General features: G+C 46.1%; 1 protein-coding gene across 1 annotated transcript in view; it reads left to right on the top strand.

The window, feature by feature from the left end:
- Positions 1-15,553, top strand: part of RP1 (RP1 axonemal microtubule associated) — a 235,699-nt gene that overhangs the window by 176,893 nt on the left and 43,253 nt on the right. The window contains exons 27-29 of the mRNA XM_032469958.1: positions 5,324-5,382; positions 5,701-5,745; positions 14,723-14,886. Coding sequence (XP_032325849.1) covers positions 5,324-5,382; positions 5,701-5,745; positions 14,723-14,886 — 268 coding nt within the window. The remainder of the gene's footprint in view (positions 1-5,323; positions 5,383-5,700; positions 5,746-14,722; positions 14,887-15,553) is intronic.

Raw genomic sequence — 15,553 nt, 5'->3', positions numbered from 1 at the left:
CATTCAGGGTTATGTCTGTGATAACGTCTAGCCCGCCTCTTCCGGCCCTCAGAAGACTTTCCTCAAGGTGAGGTCAGTAGTCTTGTATATTTACTTTTCGTCTCTACCACGTTTCCTGGAAGAGAATAGGTTAAAATTGCATGGTGTGCGATTGAACCAAAGGGCAGGTATTCATCAAGACACCATAAGCCCTAAGGGAAATCACAATACAGGAGGGATTTGATATTAGAACATGAAATCTAAAAGGTTTAAATATTCTTAATCTCACTAAGACGTGTAAACAAAATTACCACTTAATATTCATTTGTAAGTGTTAACGCAGTACCAAAGAGTGCCTCTTTGAATTAACACAGGAGTTAAAACAATAAAAGAAGTCTGATGTCCCACTGGTAGACAGACTTAAGCAAAACGTGCCTTCTGATACGATTTCAGGATCTCTCAGTCTGGAAAAGCTGAAGTTACTGGTTGGTCACCGCCGTGCGGACCTCTCTGCCTTCGCTGTCTGGTGTGTTTTCTGTGGCTCCATCTCGGCAGCCTCACGCACCAGCAGGGCTGCATCCTGATGCAGGAGGTTCTTCTTTTAAAAAAAAATTTGTATTGAAGTGCCGTTGATTTACAATGTTGTGTTAGTTTCTGATGTACAGCAGTGATTCAGTTATACATGTAGATATTATTTTTCAGACTCTTTTCCATTATAGGTTATTACAAGATATTGAATGTAGTTCCCTGTGCTCTACAGTAGGTCCTTCCTTGTTTATCTATTTTATATATGGTAGTTTGTATCTGCTAATCCCAAACTCTGAATTTATCCCTCCCTCCCCCTGCTGGCCTGGTAACCAGAGTTTGTTTTCTATGTCTGTGAGTCTCTTTCTGGTTTGTAAATAAGTTCATTTGTATGATTTAGATTCCTCATATAAGTGGTATCATATGAATTTTGTCTTTTTATGTCTAATTTACTTAGTATGATAATCTCTGGGTCCATCCCTGTTGCTGTGAATGGCATGATTTCGTTCTTTTTGTGGCTGAGTAGTATTCCATTGTGTAAATATACCATATATTCTTTATCTGGTCATCTGTCAGTGGACATTTAAGTTGCCTCCATGTCTTGGCTGTTGTAAACAGCGCTGCTGTGAACATTGGGGGCGGGGTGCTTGTCTTTTTTCAAATTAGAGTTTTCTGTGGACACATGCCCAGGAGTGGGACTGCTGGATCCTATGATAACTCAATTTTTAGTTTTTTAAGGAATCTCCATGCTGTCCCTAGTGGTTGCACCAATTTACATTCCCACCAAAGGTGTAGGAGGGCTCCTTTTTTCCCACATCCTCCCCAGCATTTTATTATTTGTGGGCTTTTTAATGATGGCCATTCTGACTGGTGTGAGGTGACACCTTCGTGTAGTTTTGGTTTGCATTCCTCTGATAATCAGCGATGCTGAGCATTTTTCATGTGCCTGATGGCCATCTGTATGTCTTCTTTGGAGATGTGTCTATTTAGGTCTTCTGCCCATGCTTTGATTGGGTTATTTGTTTCTATGATATTAAGCTGTATGAGATGTTTGTGTGTTTTAGAAATTAGTCCCTTGTCAGTCGCATGGTTGATGCAAGAGATTCTTGCACAGAAGCAAGACTGGCAGCCCCTCACCACCGTTACTATTCACAGCGCACTCTCCTTGCTTGACTGCTTTGTGCCAGCTCTCGTGGTCTGAGATGAGCGCACCCCTCCTGCCTCCCACCAGCCTCTCTGGTCTGCTGTCCCAGTCATCCCCAGCAAAGTCTGTTCTGCTCCCTCCCCTCCACGTCCTCCAGGGTCATCTCTACTCTCTTCCCTCACGTGTCTTAGCGTGTTGGATTCTTTCCTCCGTTTATTGAAATCCTTACGTTCAAGGCCCAGGATAGAAAGCGCCCATGCCACGAAGCTTTCTCTGCTTTTCCAGCTACAGGGAGCTGGTCTTCATTCTCTTAAAAGTTCTCCAGTCTTTACTGAGTCCTCCTTGCAGTGCTCACACAGGGTGGTGACCACTGTCGCGGTCCATGAACATGTTTGTCTCACGTACCAGATGATCTCTTTCTTCAGGGTGGGGTCACATGCATTTGTCTTCATTGTTCAACATGGTTTCTTACAGCAAGGAGGGGCTTGGCCAATACTTAAAGAAAGAAGGAAGGAAGGGAAGCGTGGTAGGAAGGGAGGGAGGAACTAATAAAAAACATGATGGAACCCCAAGTTGGAAGAGACCTTAGAGGTCACCTAATCTGAGTTCCCTCTATAACATCCTCAGATGTGTCATTAAAAATTGTTTAACTATTTATTTACTTTCAAAGTAGTTCAGCCTGTGTACAGACGACTCTATTTTCCCTTTCTGGGAAAGAGGGGGAAGCGGTGTATGCTGTAGATGAGAAAGGATGTTGGAATTTTGACCAAGTACAGAAATATAAGATACTATATAGGGAAGAGAGAATAATAAAAACTATCATGAGACAGTGAGCCATCGTTTAACTTCACTGATTTTTTTTTCCCGAAAGAGGCCACTATTAATCATTTCTTGCTATTCTGGGCTTCTGTTTGTGCTGCTGCAGATTTCCGTGCTCCTCCTTGTCAGGCTGAGCCCTTCCTGGTACGAAGGTGACAAGTGGTGACTGTGGGAAGCTGACAGAATGAGGTGCAGGCATGGGTCTTGCTTGTTGTTCAGACGGAGGTGGAGACACAGAACCTTCTTACAGGCATTTAGTATTTCCTCTGCCGTTTCCAATATGAATGAGCGGTTGCCACATCTAACATGTATCTCAGACACAATCCGATCGGTATCATCTTCTTCTGCCCCTTCCCCACCAAAACCACCCCAGACGCCTCCCATGGCTTACGCCTCCCATGGCTGACGCCTCCATGGCTGACACCTCCCATGGCTGACACCTCCGTGGCTGACACCTCCCATGGCTGACGCCTCCGTGGCTGACGCCTCCCGTGGTTGATGCCTCCATGGCTGTCTAGTTTGATCTTAAAAGACTGGAGACATTCTGCGTCTGTGTTGTGCTTCCTAGTTACCCCAGTGAAAGGGAATGCCCTGGTGACCGGGGCATTTGAGGGTGCTGTGCTGTGGCCGCGGAGTGTGCCCGGTGCTCTGGGGTCAGCAGGCGCCTCCTATTTGCTTTTGTAGTGCACCCCTTAAATATCACCACGCTCCCCTCCAGGCTCACCGCTCCAACACTCCCGTCTGCTCACTGGCTTTAGGGGAATCTTCTCTTCCTAACGTAAAAGCATGGTTCACAGTCCTCAGCGGCCAGCCCTGCCTGGTTCTCTCAGTGTCTGCAGCACATTGCAGGTTGGAAGCTGAAGGGTGGGCGTGGAGGTGTGCCTCGGCTGGTAGACAGATGCATGCACACGGAAGGAAACACACGTGTGCTGCAAGTAACTCTGATCTGAAGTGACTGGAGCAACCGAAATCTGTTCTGTTCCATTCGTTAGCAATGGTGCAGATCTGACGGTAATGTGAAACTATTTAAAAACATCCCATAGAAATGAGGGCCGCTGGAGGGAACTGAGAGCTGGCCATCTGGGTGATTTCAGGTATTTGAGGGTCTCGACACAAAGCCTCTGGACGGGGTTGTTCCTCACAGGTGTGTGGTGCTCAGGGGTCTCTGTGGCTTCCAGGGCCTGGGCACTGCTTTAGTCCAGCATCTCCTGATGAAAGAGAAGTCATGGAAGAGACTTTCCATGAATGGGCTGAACAAAAGACAAGACTAGAGTGTGATTTTTCAAATGTTAACTGGTAAGTCAATAAACCCTGTTTCGGTTGCGAGGATGAGGAATTCATTAAAGCTAATTTTAGAAATGGCAGCTTTGAAGGGGACGCTCACGGAAGACAGCTTCAAGAAGTAAAGCTCGTCAGTGTGAGCCAGGAAGCCACCAGAGAGCTGGACACTCTCTTCGGATTTTCAAGGTGTCTCTTCGTTGAAAATCTCCACTCTTCTTCCCTGAGAGCAGCTGCTTCTGGAATGGCCTTCTCACCCGTGTCCTTGGTTTGCCCCCGGCCTGGGCTCCAGGGCACCGCCGGGCCTCCACAGTATGGGTGCTGGGAGGCCTCCTTGGCCAGCACCATCTGATCGCAGCTTCTGGGTCTCTTAGGTCGAGTATGAAGAGAGAACAGCTGATTAACTAATCTCCCCTCCAGTCAGCTAAGGCGAGAGGCAGGCCCTCTGGGACAAAGCGGGCTCTCCAAGGCTTATCTCTTCACGGGACGTCTGAAAAGAAGGGTGGTGGGCAGGTGGGGGGAGCAACCGCCTGAACTGTGTTCGCTGTGACACCACCTGCGTACAAGGGGCTGCGGCTGGCGGTGGGAAGACGTGGTAGTGACTGGTACTTGCTGGGCATTGATTGCATGTCAGCGAGCAGGTCAGATGACGCGTCTGTGAGTGTGTGGTGTCATCCTGTCTCCTGATGATATAGGGACTACTGTTAGCTATCATTTACAAGTGAGGAAACTGAGGCCTAGAGAGATCAAAACCGGGTCACCAGGCGGTGTTGGAGCCAGGCAGTCTGGCTCCACTCCGATCCTGGGCCTGTGGTCTTAAGCATAAAGCTGACCTCCTTTGTTTTGGCTGCAAAGGAAGCTAAGGAGACGGTCATCTGGCGGCAGGGCTGGGCTGCACAGACCCGAGCAAAGCGAGACTGCATAATTCGGGGCTAAACATGGGTGTGAAGCAATCTGTATGTTACTAGAGTCTAGAAGAGGAGGAGACAGAATGCTGCGGGCTCAGCGGTCAGGAGGAAGTGCGGTCTCCCTGGGCTTTTGAGAGCTTTTTCACTCAGTTTTAAGGAACTGTGATTCTTTTTGGAGACACTGAGGAAAAGCTATTAAAGGAAGCTGTCTGAAAGCCAGAGACCTCTGTACAGGGGTGGGTTACGGTGGTGGAGCCTAGGTTTCTGGGCCAGATCTCCCTCGAACCACCTCCGGGCCCAGCCCCGGTGTCAGGCTGTCTTAGCCCCGTCCTTACCCTGTCACGGCCTCGTGTGTCATGAGCAGGGATCCCCGGAGTGCCAGCTGCATTTACAGGTGGTAGCGCGTGAGGACTTCCATACTCAGGGAGGGCGACGGTTAGCGGGTTTAGCAATCCACCCGTCCCCGTCTCCAAGCCCCAGTTCTGATATCATTTTCCCCACAATAGTGAGTGCACTGGAGGTGCGACTGTGTTTGACTTGATAAAAAGCTATTTTTATAGTTACCTTTGAATGTTCAAAATTAATACAGAGCCAAGCTTGTTGTAAATATAAAGAAACCAAAAATTAATTTTCTCTCCTTTTTTTCCTTCTCTTTTTTCCTGTTCCTCAGATGGCTTCCCTTTATGTCTCAGGGCGTAATTCACTCGGAAATTGAACTTTATCTTCAAGGTGAGGACTAATGACAGCTGCAGCAGAAGAAAGGACAGGATGGCTTTGATACAGCTGACGTCACAGAACGGCCCCCCGCGGCCCCCAGCGGCCCCCTTTGCTAGCTTACCGTTGGCATCAGATGTGCAGTTACTCCTCACGGTGGGAGCCGGAGCCTGTGTGAGGTGTGTCGTGGCAGTGCCCGTGCCCTCCCGCGAGTGAGAAACCAGCCCGGGGAGCTGCTCCCGTTTCAGAGTTGAACTCATACTTCCTCTTCTCCCACTTGCAATGTCATCAGGCAGATCTGTTATTAACCGCACTTCACTTTTATTTTTGCAGAAATGCAAATAAACCATCCACCTAAAAGACAAGAGGAAGCAAATGGTAAATGCTATTGCCGCTTTTTGTCTTTTTAATCATCTGAAATACTGTTTCCAGATTAGCCACCTTGTACAGTTTTTAGTATATTCTTACTGAGTTTAAACTATTGATTAAAAAATACTTGAAATGAATGTAGAAACAGGTATTAAATTATGGGTTTGATTTATAAAGAAACTGACATAAGGGACTTTAGCTGTAAGAGCTTTTTCCTTCAATAATTTAAATACTTGGGGGAAATCATCATTTTTCGAAGGATTAATCTCTGTTAGTTATACTTTTTTTAAACACTAACTTTACAGACTGGTTTCTCAGTTTTATTTTTGAGTCTTTTGAGATTAGCTGTTCTGTTAGATTCTCTTCAAATCATCCTATAACTTTGTTATTAATATGTTTATACTTTAAAGCTGATCTGAGTGAGGTAGACAGACATACTCCTAGTGTGCACATCAAATTAACAAACCTCTATATTTAAAAAATGTTTGTACCGTGTGTGATATTTTGAAACTAGGCAGGGTTTAATGTTAACATTATTATATTCACAAACTCCTGTGCTGATTAGGCTGGCCACTGTGGTGCAGACACCACGTCCACACTGATGGTCAGCATTTGCACTTACTGATATTAGAAGTTACACTTCAGTTTATATTTTACTTTTCGCTTTTTTGTGATTTATAGAGGGAAGGCTGTGCATGTATTGCACTGTTAATACGGACAGAATTTTACTAATGTTCTAGAACCTCTTAGTAATTTTAAGGAGTCTCAAAAGGTCTGTCTTATAATAAGCCCTTAAGTAACAAAGCTTGAAATGACATTCTAAGTAGAAAATTATCCATTAATTCCAGAACTTGGCAGAGCATATATGAATAATAGAAGCTAATAGTTTTAAACTGAAGATTTTAATTAAGGATAAAAATGTTGAAAGTCCTCTGTTAATAATATTAGCCATGGAATCAAGGTCAGTGGTACGGAAATGCAGTGAAGCCGCAGTGTGCAGCAGAGCTGTGTACCTCAGGCTTTGGTTGATATCCTTTATCAGTGTCGTTTTGATTAAAATACATTGTTTTAAAGTTTTTTGGTTATTATTTCTGTGGTTTTTATTTTTATGAGCTTATTAAAATGTCTTTTTTATAGTATAAACGTGGATTAACCACAGACCTTAGTTCATGAGACACCATCATTATTTGTCTGCGAATGGTCTTCTATCTTACTTCGTTTTTAAATTCTGAAGAATACAATCTTTCAGATGTCTTAGGATATGATTATAGAAATACACTGGTAGTCTTATAGTTGTATGAATAAGCTAATTTATGGTGTGGAAAGAACCCTGAGAAGTTAAGTAGTCTGACCTGATGAGGCAGTGTTACGTCGTGGTTGAGTGTTGAAGATCAAATGTGAGTCTTTGATTTTGAAAGTATATGAAGCGTGTTCACACAATTCGTACCTTTTAATGGAGCTGCAGTGGGAGGAGAGTCACGCCTGATGCAATTTCAGTTTCATGGTAGAAGGAAAGGAAAAGCAAAGAATCGACCGAGTTAATTTAATTTCATTTTGAGGTGATTAACAGTAAGTACAACTGTGTCACTAACTCTGTGCCGTGTGTGATGAGTTCCCAGTTACCTAAGACATGTTTCCCAAACTGTGACACCTGATAAACATAAGTATTCATAGTTCATGTGGGTAAAGCCATCGCCCTAGTAAAACCGCACTTCTGCATGAGACTGGACTTGGCCATGAGAGCATGCTTAATTGCACTGCTGGGCTGAACTGTCCAGCTTAGCGCATGCTGTGTAACACTCTTGCAGCTACTTACTGTGCTAAACCCGCTTACTGATGCTAAAAAACTTATATTAATCCTATAGTAATAAATGCATTTCAATTAATTCTAATTCTAACTTTCTCAAGATACGTTTGAATGATCTAGAAAAACAGCCATATCATACGTGAGTAATGGCATCTTTCCTGGTCCCGGGACGCTGTCTGGGTCCCTGGTCCGTGTGGAGGAGCAGCAGTGAGAACGTTAATAGTGGGCACACGCAGTGTGTGCTGGGTGGGGGCTGACGTTTTAGATGTGTTGCTCTGTTCAGTCCTCACGGTAACCCCTGAAGCACATGGTATCCTTAGTCCGTTTCACAGCTGATGAATCTAAAGGACAGAAAAGCTGCTGCTGCTTTTTTTTTTTTTTTTTTTTTTGACTTGCCTAGATCACACAGGTGGCAGCTAGCAGATTTAGAATTTGAATCCAAGTGGTTTGACTCCATGGTCTGCACTGTTCTTGCTTTCACAGGAACTGCTTCTAACCGTTCCCAGACGCTCATCACGCGCGCACGGCGGCTCTGCCGTCGCGGTGACACAGCGCGCTCCGGCAGGCAGAGAGGCTGCTGAGCATCTCAGTAGCGCAGATTCTAAATCTTGACGGCAGCACTTAACTCACTGCGTGGCTTGGGGAAATCACTGTGTTTCTCTGTGCCTCAGTTCTGTCTTATAAAATGGAGACAATAGTAGAAACGACCAGGGTGCCGCGAGGATCAGGTGAAATCCCATCCAGGCCCCGGAGCTTGGTGGGGGGGGGGGGGGCAGCAGGTGTGCGTTTGCAGACGCCGCTGTCCCTTGCGATGAAACGCGTCACGGGTCTCGGGCAGCCGGGCTGGAGCGCGAGCCCCTGCGCCGCCGTCCGCTGTCTCTGGGTCCGCTTCTCTGCTCAGCCTGTGCTTCCGGCGTCCTTTACTGCAGCGATAAATGATAAACAGAGCCAGAGAAGTGACGAAAGATTCACCCTGAACCAGTATCAGTCAGAATTATGTGATAGAGTCACTGCTGCCAGTGCTTTATGGTTGCTTTCTGGACTTAAAGTGGAGAAAATCAAGTATTGTTTGAAACCATTTTATTCTAGGAAGCATAACTGTTTCTAATTCAGTATCATATTTGTCCCAACTCCTGTGATAGTCAGCATGTAATTTCTCTATTGCTTTCCACGTATAATAGGATTAATAATATTTGTCTCTTGGAAGAATAAAAATATTTGTAAAGTACTTAAAAATTTCAAAACCTCTCATGATCCTCTTACGAGGCTGTATTCTGAAGGACTTGTAAGTTATATACACAGAATTGTTTGGAGATAAAATTACCAAAATTAGAATAAAGTAATAATTTGTCTTGTTTACAATATCGTTGCCAATCTCATTGGAATATATTTACACACCCTTCAAAATCGGGGTGACACAAGGTCAGTGTTGTTTGTGTTGTCTTTGTGCTAATAACAAGGCCCATTATGAGGTACTTAGCAGTGTCCTTGTCCTCTGTACAAAAGCGACACTCATGGCATCTCATCAGGAAGATGTGTTCTTTGTTAACTGAGGAATATTTTTATACTGTGCTGAAACGTTCTTAGTAATACATTGAATGTCCGTCCTCACACGTGAGATCTGTACTTTTCAAGATGCTTCTTGACAGATCCGCAAACGCTGCAGGAGTCTTTGACGTACTCAGTTTTCGAAGAAGCTACTGTGGCCGAGTATTATCTCGGGCACCGGGGACACAGGAGCTTTTAAGGTCAAACTTGCCCTTCCAGGGCCGGGAGGCGCAGAGAGACGGTGTTCATGACGTACCTGAGGGCTGACGTGTGCACAGGGCCCAGCAGAGGCGGGGCGAGAAGGGCTCGTTCTGGTGACTGGGAGGGGTGTCTGGAAATGCCTCCTGGAGGAGGTGACCTCCGAGCTGAGCCGGGAGTCAAAGGTGTTCACCAGGTCGGGGCAGGAGAAGGGAGGTAAAGGAGAGGCATCCTGGCAGAGGGACCTCAGGCCAAGCCTGGAGGCGGGAAGGTGCCTTCGGGATAGCTGAAGGGAGGGGCAGAGGGAAGTGGTCACGTGAGAGGGGCGTCTGGGGTCACAGGCTGCTCTGTGGGGTGTTGCAGGCTGTGGGTGTCAGTATTATGAGCAGAGCTGAGTTAAGCATTTGACAGGCATGCGAGTCTGTAAGTAATGTTAAAACATTGCCACGGAGGTAAAGATGGAGAGTTTTCTCTTATTCTGGCCTCTCAAGGAGCAAAGGAAATGTGGGTGGGCGGATCTCTTGGGTTCACCACCTCGAGTCTGGGGACCCTCACAGGGCTCTGGGCGAGGGGATGGGTCTGGTTACCGTGAGGGCTTTTGCCCTCGGAGCCGCCTACAGGTCTGCATCTCTCCTGCCACGACACGGTCCCTCTCAGGCAGGAGCCAGCCCTGACGTCTCCTGGCGGCAGGACCGGCCTCCCTGGGCTGAGCCCACCCACCCCGGCCCCCGCCGTCTGCAGGGGCGCACCGGGTTCTGTCACTCTCCCCATGTCTTCCTGCGATGCTCGGGTGTGTGTGCGGGCATACCTGCTGTCTGCGTGTCACCAGGCAAGCATGGCAATCCCCGTTTTCACTGTGCCTCGTGTGGCTTTACGGCAGGCAGCCTGAAGAGCTCCCCCCTCACTACGTGAGCCAACAAGTACGCGGGAAGAGCTTCATTTACACCCGTCCACCCCAGGCTTCTCTGCGCGGTCACTCCGTGGGCAGTTGCCAAGTAACTGCAAGCGTGTCTAGACACAGATGTGTCTCTGCTCAACCACAGGGTCAGTTTTCTGAGCTGCAAAGTCAAGTGCACAAACCCCTGTCACAGAATGCGCAGATTCAGGGTGAGGCTGAAATGCTGAATCGACGGAAGGGCGTTGAGCTTCACCAGCTACAGGGGCTTCGTTCACCAAAGTAACTCACTCGTGCCTTCCTGAAAATAAACCTCCAATTAGTAAGAGAATTTGGAAAGGACGATGTTCACAGCAGGCCCGTGGTCTGCGTCTTTCCTGAACCTGGGGAGTGAGAGCTGCCTCAGCCAAACCCCTTGTCTGCGCGCCGACGCCCAGGCCTCCGGGAGCAGCGCCGGGGGCGTCTGTAAGTGAAAGGGAATCGAAGGCTCCCGTCTGCGAAACGCTCTCGCCTGCTGTTCTGCACACAGGAAGCCACCCCAAAACAAGCAGCGGCTCAAAGCAGGAATTCGCTGTGAGCTGCCGCCTTTCAGCGGCTCGGCGTGGCTCGGGCCAGGTGACTCTGACGGAACCTCTCCTGGGATTTTAGTCCAGCGGTGCTGCGGGTGGGGCTGCCCTGGGGGCTCAGCCAGGCTGCCGGTTCGGGGCCGGGTGCTCGCCTGCAGTGGCCCATCTGCCTGAGGCCTCTGTGTGCCTTGGGTTTTCACAGCGCGGCTCCTGGGGTCCACCAGGGCGTGCTCTCACCAGCCCAGGCTGACTCAGACTTGGAAGTCCCCGAGTGCCACTTGTGCTGCTTTGTATTGGCCAAGGGCAGCCCAGACTCAAAGGGAGGGACACAGACTCCACCTGTTAATAGAGCAGCATCTACGGAACAGAAACAGACCCGCAGACACAGTGAACAATCTATGGTCACAGGGTGGGGGCGGAAAGGGTAAACTCAGGGGTCTGAGGTCTGCAACTGTTAGCCACCATATATAAAAGTAGGTTACAAAAAACAAGTTTCTTCTCTGTAGCACAGGGAACTATATTCAATATCTTGTAACAACCTTTAATGAAAAGAGTATGAAAATGAATATATGTATGTGTATGCATGACTGGGACATTGTGCTGCACACCAGAGACTGACACATTGTAACTGACAATACTTCAATTAAAAAATTAAATTAAATTAAAAAAACAGAGGAGCAGAATGGTCACTTGCAGAAGAGCAAGTGGGTTGGGAGAGGTTGGTGAGGCCTTCTTTATTTTTAATTTTTTTTTATTGAAGTATAGTCAGTTTACAATGCTGTGCCAATTTCTGGTGTCCAGCATAATTGTTCAGTCATATAGAAATATACATATATTTGCTCTCATATTCCCTTTCACCATAAGTTACTACAGGATATTGAGAATAGTTCCCTGTGCTCTACAGTATAAACTTGTTTACCTATTTTATGTATATTGGTTAGTGTCTACAAACCTAGAGCTCACCATTTACCAGAGGGAAAAGGGGTGGGAAGGGATTAACATGGTGAGGACGTCTTTAATAATAATGCAGCGTGAGCGGGCAGGAGACGCCTGGTTTGTCCAGGCTGTCTATGGTAAATAAACCTGGTATTCCGCTCGAGCAGCAGGGCGCCCTGACAGGTCATGCACCAATGACGGTGCCGTGTCCAGTGACACTTTAATGACCAAAACAGGCGGCAGGCTGGATCTGGCCAGCGCACAATCGTTTGCCAACCCCGCGTCTGTCATCTCTCCAAAGGAAGAACGCTTGGCCTGTGGTTGCTAGTGAACCGTTGGCAAACTTGGTATCAGGGCAGATCTGTAAACTCTGCTGAGTCTGACCTAACAGTTCGACTCACGTGGTCCCTTAGCCTCTTAAATGTCTTCCACAGGCTTGTCCATCATGTGGACACTTAATATCTGTAAATCGGCTGGTCAGCAAGGGTTACTGAGTCCCAGACGTTGCTGCAGCATTACATCCTGAAGTTCAGGGCGCCCCAGTCCTGCAGTGTGTATACTTACTGCCCGTAGCTGTGCGGGACTGCAGATGACAGGCTGTATGCTCCTCATTGTTAGGAAGGTTCCTGTTAAACCTTACTGCCTTATTGACAGGACATCCACATTTATTACGAGTTACTTGAGGTAGATGAGCAGCAATGGCTTTTTGCATCATCAGCAAACTTTTTTTTTTTTTTTTAAAGCTGTTCAAAATCCTTGTAAATATAAGATAAATATTTAAACTTCAATTACTTGAAATTCTCTTTCTTCCTTTGGGAGCTTTGCATATTAATAGAAATGATTTCTAAAAGGGTTAACAGATGACAGTGTTTTTTTGGTGTGACTCCTTGGGGTTGAACAAATGGCACCCATAAATAAAGAAAAAAAGACAGAAACTTGTAGAGACAAGATATCTGAACTCATGTTATTTTGATTTTTTTTGGGGGGGGTGAAGAAAGTTTCACAATAGAAAATTATGGGGAAAAACTTTTAATTGTGACAATATTATAAGTAATACAAACAGTATAAACATACTTTTAGCTCTGATAAAAACAAACTGTTTCTCAGGACAGTGGAACTTTTCAGCATAGTCTCAGAGTATTTCTAACGTTATTTTCAACAAATGTTCCTAACTATCTTGTATCTTAGATAGCAAGACATTCTTAGAGAAGTTAAGCGGTCACGCTTTAAAAGCATACTATAGAACTGCAGGAAAGCACTTGCTTTTGTCCAGCAGCAGAAAAGAAAATCATGCCCAGGAAAACTTGAAAATAACAGAAATCACCACCGAAGGCATTCCATTCGTTACTCTAAAGCTCACGCCCTGGTGACATGCTGGTTCCACAAGGGAAGACACAGGAGAGCTACACACATCCGTGGTGCGTGGATGTTTGTCTCTGTTTTAGTGAACGACATCCAAGCCGCTGTGCGAGCTCACTCCTGACCTTCTCGCGGTGACCGCGTGATGCCGAGCCCCAGGGCAGGCCCCGGCGGCAGGGGAAGGAGGAGGGTGCGATGGAAGAGACCTAAGAAAAGGAAGGAGCTTCTTTACCTTCTTGAATTATGCATCAAAGCGCAGGCGGAAAGCCTTCTTTAAGCACTGATACCGTGATATGATTCTCAATGGAATTGTAGTTCAAGTGTGTGTGTTTCCCGTTTTCCTGCATGAGTTGCGTTTCCTCAAAGCACACATCCTACGTGGCAGACGTGGCAGGCACCCCGCCTTGGTTCTGCCCTCCTTGGCTTTTTGGTACCATGTTAAGTTCCACCTTTATTGTCAGATGTAGAATTACACAAAGTTTACTTGACACAAGTTTTGTGAAGCCAGTTAGAGATACTCGAGTGATCTTTGTGGATATATTGGGGAAGAGAGAGTAGCATTATGTATTAAAAAGGAAGATAACCTCCTGGGGGAGGCATCACTGAGAACTCAGGTGATCAGAATGGTGATGAGTCTTCAAACTATAATGTTTGAAAATATAAAAAATACTCAAAAGGCAGTGTGTGTTTCCGGGGCTTTTAAAAATAGCAACGAAGACATCTTTAGGTCGCCCCTGCAATCCAGGGATGCCCTGCGATGAGGAGAGGTCCGCCCGCAGGACCTCATCCCCTGTCACGCCTGACTGCCTGATGTGGGCTCAGCGTCAAGAGGGTTTTACCGCTGCAGGGTTGATGGTGCAGTTTTCCAAAGTGCACAAAATGATCAAATAAATACCATCTCAATTTATCTTTCCAATGAAACCAATCGTGGAACAAGTCGTAGATCTTGTTAAAAGATGTTTTCTGTCATGCTCTGCGCACTCAGCCTTCCGGTGCGCCCAGCATCGCCACGGCAGGGGGCTCAGCCATCCATTCTGCTTACACGATACATTGTCTTTCTCAATTTCACATGCGTCTTGTCTTCATCCTCCCTCTCCCAAACTCAGCTCCCCTGGCTGGGTCTTACAAACAGCATGTTACTCCTGATTTGTTGGTTCTTTCCAGCCCTTAGGGAACTCCAGTATTTTTTCTTGAAAAAAATTTTAGCTCTTTTGGCTTTGTTTTTTAGGTCTTCCACATCCTCACCGTGATTCTGCTAGAATCACCAAACTGTGTTGCCAGCCCCAGCTTGACAGGGCGCTCCCTCGTGCAGATACTGCCTTCACGTCAGGCTCTCAGTGTATCTGTATCCATCCACACTAAGAGATTTGACAGTGATACCTAAGTAAACTCCTCACGCCTTCGAGCCAAGCACTGGTACTAAATGCGTCTCAAATATCTGCTCTCCTGAAAAGCCCACTGCTTATTTGCTTTGTGATTAAAATGCTATAGTATTTCCAAAACTTGTTAACATGCTACCTTCCAAAAGGAGTCCATGATTAGCAACTATTTTAAAACTTACTGATTTCACAAATTATCCATTTCATAACTAAGTTGATTATGTAGGATTCTTCGTTTCCTAGTATCAGCATGGTTTTTCTCCACAATTTCGTATTGATTTTTTTTTTTCCTTTGCAGAAGGAGATTGGAAGGTGACAGTTGTCACCGGGGATCTTGAAAATGCCGGCACCACGGCAACAGTATCTCTTTATGTCTATGGAGAAGCAAGATGTTCAGGTCCCATTATTTTGGGATCTGGGAAACACCACCTGTTTAACCCCAACAGTGCAGATATATTCAAGGTAAAATTGATACGTATAACTTTCTTCCTAAGACATATCATGATAAACATTGCCTAGGATGGGATGGAGAATATTCTGGTTTGTTTGTTTTGGTATTGCATTACACTTTCTTGGTAAACATGAAATCTTCTACCCCAAGGGAGGTGGGAAACAAGAATAATGCAGGAACGTAAGATTTTTGTTTCTCCCTTACTTTTTATTTGTATAAAGCCAACAAAGTCTATGAACTTGAGAAAGTTTAAAAATCAGAGTAAAGAACATTTACTCCTAATCCTGCCATGTAGTTGGCTATTTCCACTTTGAATGTCTTTTCTCGTCCTTGTCCGTCTGCGTGGAGCACGACGCTTTGCTGGGAAGGTGGCACAACCTAATGGTTTGGACATGGTCTGAGGAGTCAGAGGGCCAAGATTCAAATGCTGACTTCCCCACTGACCAGCATGGTGGCCTCTATAAGTTCCTTCACTGCTGTGTGCCTGAATAGGGTTACCATGAGGATTAAATGAATCAATCCACGGAAAGTGTTTAGTGCCCCAAATGCTCAATGAATGTTTGCTATCAACGCTGTGGTATGTGGGAAATTTTGTACCCCCTTAGTTAAACACGGAGCTGGTCTTTCCAATTATGATTTTTATTGATGAAATATTGAGTATATGAAATTTACCATTTC

Source organism: Camelus ferus, chromosome 29 (genome assembly GCF_009834535.1).
Source record: "Camelus ferus isolate YT-003-E chromosome 29, BCGSAC_Cfer_1.0, whole genome shotgun sequence".
NCBI lineage: Eukaryota > Metazoa > Chordata > Mammalia > Artiodactyla > Camelidae > Camelus > Camelus ferus.
This window is presented reverse-complemented; position numbering and strand designations above follow the sequence as displayed.